The sequence below is a fragment of the Cololabis saira genome, chromosome 2 (assembly GCF_033807715.1).
Source record: "Cololabis saira isolate AMF1-May2022 chromosome 2, fColSai1.1, whole genome shotgun sequence".
NCBI classification, from domain to species: Eukaryota; Metazoa; Chordata; class Actinopteri; order Beloniformes; family Belonidae; genus Cololabis; species Cololabis saira.
In genome coordinates this window covers 55,449,289-55,462,950 of record NC_084588.1, presented here as the reverse complement: position 1 = coordinate 55,462,950, position 13,662 = coordinate 55,449,289, and the positions used below count along the sequence as shown (strand labels likewise).

At 43.9% G+C, this 13,662-nt stretch overlaps 1 protein-coding gene across 2 annotated transcripts in view; it reads left to right on the top strand.

The window, feature by feature from the left end:
* pex16 (peroxisomal biogenesis factor 16) overlaps positions 1–13,662 on the top strand; it is a 45,306-nt gene that overhangs the window by 688 nt on the left and 30,956 nt on the right. For both annotated transcript variants that reach the window (XM_061711753.1, XM_061711744.1), the window contains exons 2-4: positions 381–587; positions 2,630–2,665; positions 12,746–12,825. In XM_061711753.1, the coding sequence (XP_061567737.1) occupies positions 455–587; positions 2,630–2,665; positions 12,746–12,825 (249 nt within the window). In that variant the 5' untranslated portion in view covers positions 381–454. The remainder of the gene's footprint in view (positions 1–380; positions 588–2,629; positions 2,666–12,745; positions 12,826–13,662) is intronic.

Here is a 13,662-nt window from a genome sequence, read left to right as displayed (position 1 = left end):
ATTCAACTAGAATATGGTGTAAAAGTTCATTTATTTCAATAATTCAACTTAAAAAGTGAAACTAATATATGACATAGTTTCATTACATGCAAAGCAAGATATTTTAAACCTTTATTTGTTATTATTTTGATGATTTGAATTGTTTAATGATTTCATAAAATATTCTAATTTTGTGAGATTTTTTATTTGGGGTTTTCATAAACTGTGAGTCATAATCATCAACATTATAACAAATAAAACGGGGAATAGTGGGAAATAATATATTCACATGTGACAGACGAGCATCACGGGACAATCCTGAAAATACAGAATAAACTCTTCCGTTTTGGTTCAATACGGAACTTTTAATTCCCAATTAAGTAACAATTCTGTATTTCAAGGGACGGGTGGCGACGCTGGGACCAGAACCAGAACCTGAACCAGTACCGGTACCAGTACCAGTACCAGAACCAGTATGCCCAGCATGAGGGATTCCCTGGACCGACTGACCCGGTTCTACCACCGCTACACAGAGTTTGTTCGGGGGAATCCGGCTGCTGCTGCTCAGCTGGAGAGTGGAGCCCGGACGCTGAGCTACCTGCTGGCAGGTGAATACCCCCCTCACCCCTAACACCTAACCCCCCCACACACCTGAGTGAGGCCTCGCGTCACCTCGCGTCGCCTGTGTCGGGCTGGGTCGGGCTCAAAAGAAGCACTAGACACACCGCGAAGACGACGCCCAACGGCCGACTAGCACGTACGTTCTGCGCAGTCTGCGTTTCAATTTGCTGCAATGTTTTTGGAGAAGAGCCGCCGGTCCGGGGCGCAGCAGCAGCTGTTACCATGGTAACAGCAGCTGCTGCTGTTACCATGGTAACAGCAGCAGCACCAGCAGCACCATGGTAACAGCAGCAGCACCAGCAGCACCATGGTAACAGCTGCTGCTGCTGTTACCATGGTAACAGCAGCAGCAGCTGCAGCTGTTACCATGGTAACAGCAGCAGCAGCAGCAGCAGCTGTTACCATGGTAACAGCAGCAGCAGCAGCAGCAGCTGTTACCATGGTAACAGCAGCAGCAGCAGCAGCAGCTGTTACCATGGTAACAGCTGCATCAGCAGGAGCTGCTGTTACCATGGTAACAGCTGCTGCTGCTCACGTACAGACGTGATCGCCAGGTCGACCTGCCGTCGTCCCGGGGAGAAACCTGCAGCTCTGTGGAGAATTACCTCTGGCTGAAATAAATCATTTAGGAAGATAAATGTTGGTTTAATACAGCGGTCGGCAACTCAAAATGTTGAAAGATATTTCAACTTTTTTTCTCGACATTTGGACTTTTTTTTCTTAACATTTCGACTTTTTTCACAAAATTTTGACTTTTTTTCTTAACATTGACTTTTTTCACCATTGCATAAATCAAATACATTTGATTTAGGCTTTTCAAAGAAAAAAATATTTTACAAAATTACAAGGTAGAAAATATTTATTGAACATAAAAAAATGAACATGTTTTAATTTCCAGCATTATGTTGTTTTGGTTCCACCTCCTGGTGAATGTTGGTAAAATTCTTATGGGGTTAGTTTTTGGTTGGCCAACGATTTATGTTTGTGGTGCAACCGTTACGGAGCGGCCAGTCTATTTCCTTATTTTACAACGCTGTTATTAATTGTTCGGTTTGTAGCTTTTGTAATAAAAGTTTGTAGCTTCTTATATCCAATGTTGCACACAGACAAATTAATTCCATAGCTACAAAAATGTTTTAACATGCACAAAATATTTCTACAAGTACAAAGGTTATTTACAGATACAAAGTATTTATGTCTTTAATTTGAGCCCATACATCATCGTTGGGGAGTGGTGACGGCAAACTTCAGGAGTCTTCAGTTTCAGTTTCCGGTTGATGTTTGAACAGATCTGTGAATGTTTGATGATGAACCAGTAAAACTGATTCTTATCAGCTTAACAACTGTTTGTTCTTCAGGGATGAGTCACATGAAGATTAGAGACATTTATCACATTAACAGATCAACCGTCTTCCTGCACCAACTTTGCCCCGTGAGGCTGAAACAACCACGTGTTGCTAACGGCAACATTCACACCTCCACGTGTTTACGGCTCCTGTTGCTAACGGCAACCATAACGCCCCCACGTGTTTACGGCTCCTGTTTAGTGATGCACCGATTGTTCGGAAACCGAAATTGTTCGGCCGAAAATGGCAAAAAAACACTTTGGGTGTTCGGGGGAATAAGTGGGAAAAAAACTAACAATTAATAACGGCGTTGTAAAATAAGGATTATGTTTGCGCACCACAAACATAAATCGTTGGCCAACCAAAAAGTAACCACATAAGAATTTTACCAACATTCACCAGGAGGTGGAACCAAAACAACATAAATCAATCTATTTTTATGTTCAATAAATATTTTCTACCTTGTAATTTTGTAAAAGATTGTTTTCTTTGAAAAGCCTAAATCAAATGTATTTGAGTTATGCAATGGTGAAAAAATTGGCAAAATAAATGAAAAACTGTGAAGAACCATGTTCAGTATTCGGCCAAGTGTTTATTATTATTTTAAGGTTTCGGCCACAAATGTTCATTTGGGTGCATCACTCCTCCTGTTGCTAACGGCAACCATCCCTCTTGTCTTTCAGGCCGATTCACCGACTCACACGAGGTTTCTGAGCTGGGTAAGTGACGCCGCCGCCACGAGACACCCTGATCCGGGTCTGTGATGTCATCACACCCTGATCCGGGTCTGTGATGTCATCAGACCCTGATCTGGGTCTGTGATGACATCACAGACCCAGATCAGGGTCTGTGATGTCATCACACCCTGATCTGGGTCTGTGATGACATCACAGACCCAGATCAGGGTCTGTGATGTCATCACACCCTGATCCGGGTCTGTGATGTCATCAGACCCTGATCTGGGTCTGTGATGTCATCACACCCTGATCCGGGTCTGTGATGTCATCACACCCTGATCTGGATCAGAACATCTTCATTTCCAGCTGTTTCATCCTCCGTCATCCTGAAACTGGAGTGTTTCCAGGCGTTTAAGCCCCGCCCACAGGTTATTTTAGGCCCCGCCCACAGATGTATTAGAGGAAACGGCTGTAAAGATAACAGATAGAGATAACAGTAGAGATAAGAGGAAGAACATGAATGAGTTTATTACCAACTGAACAATAGTGGAGGTTTCAGGATGATGATGATGATGATGAAGATGATGATGATGATGATGATGATGATGATGAAGGTCAGTGTTTCCCCTACAATTCTTTTCAGGCCCGGTGGTACCACTGAAAAGGCGAGGCGCGTGGGACGGCATATTGGACATGTAGCAATATAAAACAGTTTTACATTAACAATCATTGTAGGCCTATATTGCTGAATGATATCACTTCAATGAAATAATAAGATGTAATCTAACCTTTAACCAAAGTGTCCTGGGCCTGAAAGGTCTGACCCATATGAGCTGTGGCAGGGTGCGTGCCACGGGGGCCCGCCCGAAGGATGGAGAGACACGAAGCTTGTGCAGACCCTGTTTATTCGTCACTTAAACACCCAGATCACCCACACACAGTGCAGAAGCACCCAGCATCACAGCAGCTCCTCCGACCCTTTTCTGCTCTCCAGCGCTGCGTTATAAAGGCAGGCCGGGTGGAGGCGTGGCAGCCACTCAGGTGGACGGGACACAGGTGCGTGTCCCGTCAACCTCTCCACCCGGCCATACGAGCATTGATCTGTTCTAGATATTCCAGAGTGATCTCTATGAAAACCCTCTGGTCTTTTAACGGCTGCTTGTGCTGATGCATACGCCACAAAACATCCCTATTCACAATTCAGATTATATCAGTTAGAAATAAACATTGTTTCTATATCTGGTTGTCTGTCGCCCGCCATATTCTTTCTTTTTTTTTGATGGCGCCCTAGTTGGCTGCTAGGGATGGGCGGTATGGACTAAAACATGTATCACCATCATTTCTGGCATTTATCTGTCTGTCTGTCCGTCTCTCTCTCTTTCTCTTTCTCTCTCTACACAAAAACATCATCAACAGGAATTTATCATTTTTACCGTGAGATACAAATTCTTACCATGGGGAGTTTTTTTTGACGGTTTATCGTGAACGGTAAAATATCTCCCATTCCTACCTGTTGCAAACTCTATACATCCCATAATGTATAATAATATGACCGCACTCTCAGCAGCGTTACTAGGCAACGAAGCAGGAACAGAACAGAGAACAGAACAGAGAACAGAACAGAGAACAGAACAGAGAACAGAACAGAGAACAGAGAACAGAACAGAGAACAGAACAGAGAACAGAACAGAACAGAGAACAGAGAACAGAGAACAGAACAGAGAACAGAACAGAGAACAGAACAGAGAACAGAACAGAGAACAGAACAGAGAACAGAACAGAGAACAGAACAGAGAACAGAACAGAGAACAGAACAGAGAACAGAACAGAGAACAGAACAGAGAACAGAACAGAGAACAGAGAACAGAACAGAGAACAGAACAGAACAGAGAACAGAGAACAGAGAACAGAGAACAGAGAACAGAACAGAGAACAGAACAGAGAACAGAACAGAGAACAGAACAGAGAACAGAACAGAGAACAGAACAGAGAACAGAACAGAGAACAGAACAGAGAACAGAGAACAGAGAACAGAGAACAGAACAGAGAACAGAACAGAGAACAGAGAACAGAACAGAGAACAGAGAACAGAACAGAGAACAGAACAGAGAACAGAGAACAGAGAACAGAACAGAGAACAGAACAGAGAACAGAACAGAGAACAGAACAGAGAACAGAGAACAGAGAACAGAGAACAGAACAGAGAACAGAACAGAGAACAGAACAGAGAACAGAACAGAGAACAGAACAGAGAACAGAACAGAGAACAGAACAGAGAACAGAACAGAGAACAGAACAGAGAACAGAACAGAGAACAGAGAACAGAACAGAGAACAGAGAACAGAGAACAGAACAGAGAACAGAACAGAGAACAGAACAGAGAACAGAACAGAGAACAGAACAGAGAACAGAACAGAGAACAGAACAGAGAACAGAGAACAGAACAGAGAACAGAACAGAGAACAGAACAGAGAACAGAACAGAGAACAGAACAGAGAACAGAACAGAGAACAGAACAGAACAGAGAACAGAACAGAGAACAGAACAGAGAACAGAACAGAGAACAGAACAGAGAACAGAGAACAGAGAACAGAGAACAGAACAGAGAACAGAGAACAGAGAACAGAGAACAGAACAGAGAACAGAGAACAGAGAACAGAACAGAGAACAGAACAGAGAACAGAGAACAGAACAGAGAACAGAACAGAGAACAGAGAACAGAGAACAGAACAGAGAACAGAACAGAGAACAGAGAACAGAACAGAGAACAGAACAGAGAACAGAGAACAGAGAACAGAACAGAGAACAGAACAGAGAACAGAGAACAGAACAGAGAACAGAACAGAGAACAGAACAGAGAACAGAACAGAGAACAGAACAGAGAACAGAACAGAGAACAGAGAACAGAGAACAGAACAGAGAACAGAACAGAGAACAGAGAACAGAACAGAACAGAGAACAGAACAGAGAACAGAACAGAGAACAGAGAACAGAGAACAGAACAGAGAACAGAACAGAGAACAGAGAACAGAACAGAGAACAGAACAGAGAACAGAACAGAGAACAGAACAGAGAACAGAACAGAGAACAGAACAGAGAACAGAACAGAGAACAGAACAGAGAACAGAGAACAGAACAGAGAACAGAACAGAGAACAGAGAACAGAACAGAGAACAGAACAGAGAACAGAACAGAGAACAGAACAGAGAACAGAACAGAGAACAGAGAACAGAACAGAGAACAGAACAGAGAACAGAACAGAACAGAGAACAGAGAACAGAACAGAGAACAGAGAACAGAACAGAGAACAGAACAGAGAACAGAACAGAGAACAGAACAGAGAACAGAACAGAGAACAGAGAACAGAACAGAGAACAGAGAACAGAGAACAGAACAGAGAACAGAACAGAGAACAGAGAACAGAGAACAGAACAGAGAACAGAACAGAGAACAGAACAGAGAACAGAACAGAGAACAGAACAGAGAACAGAACAGAGAACAGAGAACAGAGAACAGAGAACAGAGAACAGAGAACAGAGAACAGAACAGAACAGAGAACAGAACAGAGAACAGAACAGAGAACAGAACAGAGAACAGAACAGAGAACAGAGAACAGAACAGAGAACAGAGAACAGAGAACAGAGAACAGAACAGAGAACAGAACAGAGAACAGAACAGAGAACAGAGAACAGAACAGAGAACAGAGAACAGAGAACAGAGAACAGAACAGAGAACAGAACAGAGAACAGAACAGAGAACAGAACAGAGAACAGAACAGAGAACAGAACAGAGAACAGAACAGAGAACAGAACAGAGAACAGAACAGAGAACAGAACAGAGAACAGAACAGAGAACAGAACAGAGAACAGAGAACAGAACAGAGAACAGAGAACAGAGAACAGAGAACAGAGAACAGAGAACAGAGAACAGAACAGAGAACAGAACAGAGAACAGAACAGAGAACAGAACAGAGAACAGAGAACAGAGAACAGAACAGAGAACAGAACAGAGAACAGAACAGAGAACAGAACAGAGAACAGAACAGAGAACAGAACAGAGAACAGAACAGAGAACAGAACAGAGAACAGAACAGAGAACAGAACAGAGAACAGAGAACAGAGAACAGAACAGAGAACAGAACAGAGAACAGAACAGAGAACAGAACAGAGAACAGAACAGAGAACAGAACAGAGAACAGAACAGAGAACAGAGAACAGAGAACAGAGAACAGAACAGAGAACAGAACAGAGAACAGAACAGAGAACAGAACAGAGAACAGAGAACAGAGAACAGAACAGAGAACAGAGAACAGAACAGAGAACAGAACAGAGAACAGAGAACAGAACAGAGAACAGAGAACAGAACAGAACAGAGAACAGAACAGAGAACAGAACAGAGAACAGAACAGAGAACAGAACAGAGAACAGAGAACAGAGAACAGAGAACAGAGAACAGAGAACAGAGAACAGAGAACAGAACAGAGAACAGAACAGAGAACAGAACAGAGAACAGAACAGAGAACAGAACAGAGAACAGAGAACAGAGAACAGAACAGAGAACAGAACAGAGAACAGAGAACAGAACAGAGAACAGAACAGAGAACAGAACAGAGAACAGAGAACAGAGAACAGAGAACAGAGAACAGAGAACAGAGAACAGAACAGAGAACAGAACAGAGAACAGAGAACAGAGAACAGAGAACAGAGAACAGAACAGAGAACAGAGAACAGAGAACAGAACAGAGAACAGAGAACAGAGAACAGAACAGAGAACAGAACAGAGAACAGAACAGAGAACAGAGAACAGAACAGAGAACAGAACAGAGAACAGAGAACAGAGAACAGAGAACAGAGAACAGAGAACAGAGAACAGAGAACAGAGAACAGAGAACAGAACAGAGAACAGAGAACAGAGAACAGAGAACAGAGAACAGAGAACAGAGAACAGAGAACAGAGAACAGAGAACAGAGAACAGAGAACAGAACAGAGAACAGAACAGAACAGAACAGAGAACAGAGAACAGAGAACAGAACAGAACAGAACAGAACAGAACAGAACAGAGAACAGAGAACAGAGAACAGAACAGAGAACAGAACAGAGAACAGAACAGAGAACAGAACAGAGAACAGAACAGAGAACAGAACAGAGAACAGAACAGAGAACAGAACAGAGAACAGAACAGAGAACAGAACAGAGAACAGAGAACAGAGAACAGAACAGAACAGAGAACAGAACAGAGAACAGAACAGAGAACAGAACAGAGAACAGAGAACAGAGAACAGAGAACAGAGAACAGAACAGAGAACAGAACAGAGAACAGAGAACAGAGAACAGAACAGAGAACAGAACAGAGAACAGAACAGAGAACAGAACAGAGAACAGAGAACAGAACAGAGAACAGAGAACAGAGAACAGAACAGAGAACAGAACAGAGAACAGAGAACAGAACAGAGAACAGAACAGAGAACAGAGAACAGAACAGAGAACAGAACAGAGAACAGAACAGAGAACAGAGAACAGAGAACAGAGAACAGAGAACAGAGAACAGAGAACAGAACAGAGAACAGAGAACAGAGAACAGAGAACAGAGAACAGAACAGAGAACAGAACAGAGAACAGAACAGAGAACAGAACAGAGAACAGAACAGAGAACAGAACAGAGAACAGAGAACAGAACAGAGAACAGAACAGAGAACAGAGAACAGAGAACAGAGAACAGAGAACAGAGAACAGAACAGAGAACAGAACAGAGAACAGAACAGAGAACAGAGAACAGAACAGAGAACAGAACAGAGAACAGAGAACAGAGAACAGAACAGAGAACAGAGAACAGAACAGAGAACAGAACAGAGAACAGAACAGAGAACAGAGAACAGAACAGAGAACAGAACAGAGAACAGAGAACAGAACAGAGAACAGAACAGAGAACAGAACAGAGAACAGAACAGAGAACAGAGAACAGAGAACAGAACAGAGAACAGAACAGAGAACAGAACAGAGAACAGAACAGAGAACAGAACAGAGAACAGAGAACAGAGAACAGAGAACAGAACAGAGAACAGAACAGAGAACAGAACAGAGAACAGAACAGAGAACAGAGAACAGAGAACAGAGAACAGAACAGAGAACAGAACAGAGAACAGAGAACAGAACAGAGAACAGAACAGAGAACAGAACAGAGAACAGAACAGAGAACAGAACAGAGAACAGAGAACAGAACAGAGAACAGAACAGAGAACAGAGAACAGAACAGAGAACAGAGAACAGAGAACAGAGAACAGAACAGAGAACAGAGAACAGAACAGAGAACAGAACAGAGAACAGAACAGAGAACAGAACAGAACAGAACAGAGAACAGAACAGAGAACAGAACAGAGAACAGAACAGAGAACAGAGAACAGAACAGAGAACAGAACAGAGAACAGAACAGAACAGAGAACAGAACAGAGAACAGAACAGAGAACAGAACAGAGAACAGAACAGAGAACAGAGAACAGAACAGAGAACAGAGAACAGAACAGAACAGAGAACAGAACAGAGAACAGAACAGAGAACAGAACAGAGAACAGAACAGAGAACAGAACAGAGAACAGAACAGAGAACAGAGAACAGAGAACAGAGAACAGAGAACAGAACAGAGAACAGAGAACAGAGAACAGAGAACAGAGAACAGAACAGAGAACAGAACAGAGAACAGAACAGAGAACAGAGAACAGAGAACAGAGAACAGAACAGAGAACAGAACAGAGAACAGAACAGAGAACAGAGAACAGAGAACAGAACAGAGAACAGAACAGAGAACAGAGAACAGAGAACAGAGAACAGAACAGAGAACAGAACAGAGAACAGAACAGAGAACAGAACAGAGAACAGAACAGAGAACAGAGAACAGAGAACAGAGAACAGAGAACAGAACAGAGAACAGAGAACAGAGAACAGAGAACAGAACAGAGAACAGAACAGAGAACAGAACAGAGAACAGAGAACAGAGAACAGAGAACAGAGAACAGAACAGAGAACAGAACAGAGAACAGAACAGAGAACAGAACAGAGAACAGAACAGAGAACAGAGAACAGAGAACAGAGAACAGAGAACAGAGAACAGAGAACAGAACAGAGAACAGAACAGAGAACAGAACAGAGAACAGAACAGAGAACAGAGAACAGAGAACAGAACAGAGAACAGAGAACAGAGAACAGAACAGAGAACAGAACAGAGAACAGAACAGAGAACAGAACAGAGAACAGAACAGAGAACAGAACAGAGAACAGAACAGAGAACAGAACAGAGAACAGAACAGAGAACAGAACAGAGAACAGAGAACAGAACAGAGAACAGAACAGAGAACAGAACAGAGAACAGAACAGAGAACAGAGAACAGAACAGAGAACAGAACAGAGAACAGAACAGAGAACAGAGAACAGAGAACAGAACAGAGAACAGAGAACAGAACAGAGAACAGAGAACAGAACAGAGAACAGAGAACAGAGAACAGAGAACAGAACAGAGAACAGAGAACAGAACAGAGAACAGAACAGAGAACAGAGAACAGAACAGAGAACAGAACAGAACAGAGAACAGAACAGAGAACAGAACAGAGAACAGAGAACAGAGAACAGAACAGAGAACAGAACAGAGAACAGAGAACAGAGAACAGAACAGAGAACAGAACAGAGAACAGAACAGAGAACAGAGAACAGAGAACAGAGAACAGAGAACAGAACAGAGAACAGAGAACAGAGAACAGAACAGAACAGAGAACAGAACAGAGAACAGAGAACAGAGAACAGAGAAGAACAGAGAACAGAACAGAGAACAGAACAGAGAACAGAACAGAGAACAGAACAGAGAACAGAACAGAGAACAGAGAAGAGAACAGAGAACAGAGAACAGAACAGAGAACAGAACAGAGAACAGAACAGAGAACAGAGAACAGAGAAGAACAGAGAACAGAACAGAGAACAGAACAGAGAACAGAGAAGAGAACAGAGAACAGAGAACAGAACAGAGAACAGAACAGAGAACAGAACAGAGAACAGAGAACAGAGAACAGAGAACAGAACAGAGAACAGAACAGAGAACAGAGAACAGAGAACAGAGAACAGAACAGAACAGAGAACAGAGAACAGAACAGAGAACAGAACAGAGAACAGAACAGAGAACAGAGAACAGAGAACAGAGAACAGAGAACAGAACAGAACAGAGAACAGAACAGAGAACAGAACAGAGAACAGAGAACAGAGAACAGAGAACAGAACAGAACAGAGAACAGAACAGAGAACAGAGAACAGAGAACAGAGAACAGAGAACAGAACAGAGAACAGAACAGAGAACAGAACAGAGAACAGAACAGAGAACAGAACAGAGAACAGAACAGAGAACAGAGAACAGAGAACAGAACAGAGAACAGAGAACAGAACAGAGAACAGAGAACAGAGAACAGAACAGAGAACAGAACAGAGAACAGAGAACAGAGAACAGAACAGAGAACAGAGAACAGAACAGAGAACACAGAACAGAGAACAGAACAGAGAACAGAACAGAGAACAGAGAACAGAGAACAGAGAACAGAACAGAGAACAGAGAACAGAGAACAGAACAGAGAACAGAACAGAGAACAGAGAACAGAGAACAGAACAGAGAACAGAGAACAGAACAGAGAACACAGAACAGAGAACAGAACAGAGAACAGAACAGAGAACAGAGAACAGAGAACAGAGAACAGAACAGAGAACAGAGAACAGAACAGAGAACAGAACAGAGAACAGAGAACAGAACAGAGAACAGAACAGAGAACAGAACAGAGAACAGAGAACAGAACAGAGAACAGAACAGAGAACAGAACAGAGAACAGAGAACAGAGAACAGAGAACAGAACAGAGAACAGAACAGAGAACAGAGAACAGAGAACAGAACAGAGAACAGAACAGAGAACAGAGAACAGAACAGAGAACAGAACAGAGAACAGAACAGAGAACAGAGAACAGAACAGAGAACAGAACAGAGAACAGAGAACAGAACAGAGAACAGAACAGAGAACAGAGAACAGAACAGAGAACAGAACAGAGAACAGAGAACAGAACAGAGAACAGAGAACAGAGAACAGAACAGAGAACAGAGAACAGAACAGAGAACAGAGAACAGAACAGAGAACAGAACAGAGAACAGAGAACAGAACAGAGAACAGAACAGAGAACAGAGAACAGAGAACAGAACAGAGAACAGAACAGAGAACAGAACAGAGAACAGAACAGAGAACAGAGAACAGAGAACAGAGAACAGAACAGAGAACAGAGAACAGAACAGAGAACAGAACAGAGAACAGAACAGAGAACAGAGAACAGAGAACAGAGAACAGAACAGAGAACAGAACAGAGAACAGAACAGAGAACAGAGAACAGAACAGAGAACAGAACAGAGAACAGAACAGAGAACAGAACAGAGAACAGAGAACAGAACAGAGAACAGAACAGAGAACAGAACAGAGAACAGAACAGAGAACAGAACAGAGAACAGAACAGAGAACAGAACAGAGAACAGAACAGAGAACAGAGAACAGAACAGAGAACAGAACAGAGAACAGAACAGAGAACAGAGAACAGAGAACAGAACAGAGAACAGAACAGAGAACAGAGAACAGAACAGAGAACAGAGAACAGAGAACAGAGAACAGAACAGAGAACAGAGAACAGAGAACAGAGAACAGAGAACAGAGAACAGAACAGAGAACAGAGAACAGAGAACAGAGGCTCCTGAACCTAAATGATCATGGATTTATTTGTTTAGGCCTAAACAATGGTAGGGGAAACACTGACAGCAATGATGATGGTGATGAAGATGATGATGAAGATGAAGATAATTTCAATAGCTTCCTCTCCTCTGACCTTTTTTTTTTTAAAGATTTTTTTTGGCTCCAGTTGCCCTTTATTGAGATGCAGACTGGAAAGGGGTAGAGAGAGAGAACGGGGGAGACACGCAGCAAAGGTGCGCGGGCTGGATTTGAACCCGCGACCGCTGCAGGAGGAGGACTGTAGCCTCAGTATATGAGCCGCCGCTTAACCCACTGCACCACCGAGCGGCCCCTCTCCTCTGACCTTTGACCTCCTCCTCTTCTTCTTCAGTCTACGCCGCCTCCAACCTGCTGGTTCTGTTCAACGACAGTCTCCTCCGTAAAGGCCTGAGATGTTCATCCCCTGTACCGGTGAGTCCTACCTCCTAACCTCCTAACTCCTACCTCCTAACTCCTACCTCCTACCTCCTACCTCCTACCTCCTACCTCCTACCTCCTACCTCCTACCTCCTACCTCCTCAGTTGAGGTGAGTAGAACCCTCTTACAGTTCTGGACCCTCCTCCTCACCTCAGACCCTCCTCCTCACCTCAGACCCTCCTCCTCACCTCAGACCCTCCTCACCTCAGACCCTCCTCCTCACCTCAGACCCTCCTCCTCACCTCAGACCCTCCTCACCTCAGACCCTCCTCACCTCAGACCCTCCTCCTCACCTCAGACCCTCCTCACCTCAGACCCTCCTCCTCACCTCAGACCCTCCTCACCTCAGACCCTCCTCCTCACCTCAGACCCTCCTCACCTCAGACCCTCCTCACCTCAGACCCTCCTCACCTCAGACCCTCCTCCTCACCTCAGACCCTCCTCACCTCAGACCCTCCTCCTCACCTCAGACCCTCCTCCTCACCTCAGACCCTCCTCACCTCAGACCCTCCTCACCTCAGACCCTCCTCACCTCAGACCCTCCTCCTCACCTCAGACCCTCCTCCTCACCTCAGACCCTCCTCCTCACCTCAGACCCTCCTCACCTCAGACCCTCCTCCTCACCTCAGACCCTCCTCACCTCAGACCCTCCTCCTCACCTCAGACCCTCCTCCTCACCTCAGACCCTCCTCCTCACCTCAGACCCTCCTCCTCACCTCAGACCCTCCTCCTCACCTCAGACCCTCCTCCTCACCTCAGACCCTCCTCCTCACCTCAGACCCTCCTCACCTCAGACCCTCCTCACCTCAGACCCTCCTCCTCACCTCAGA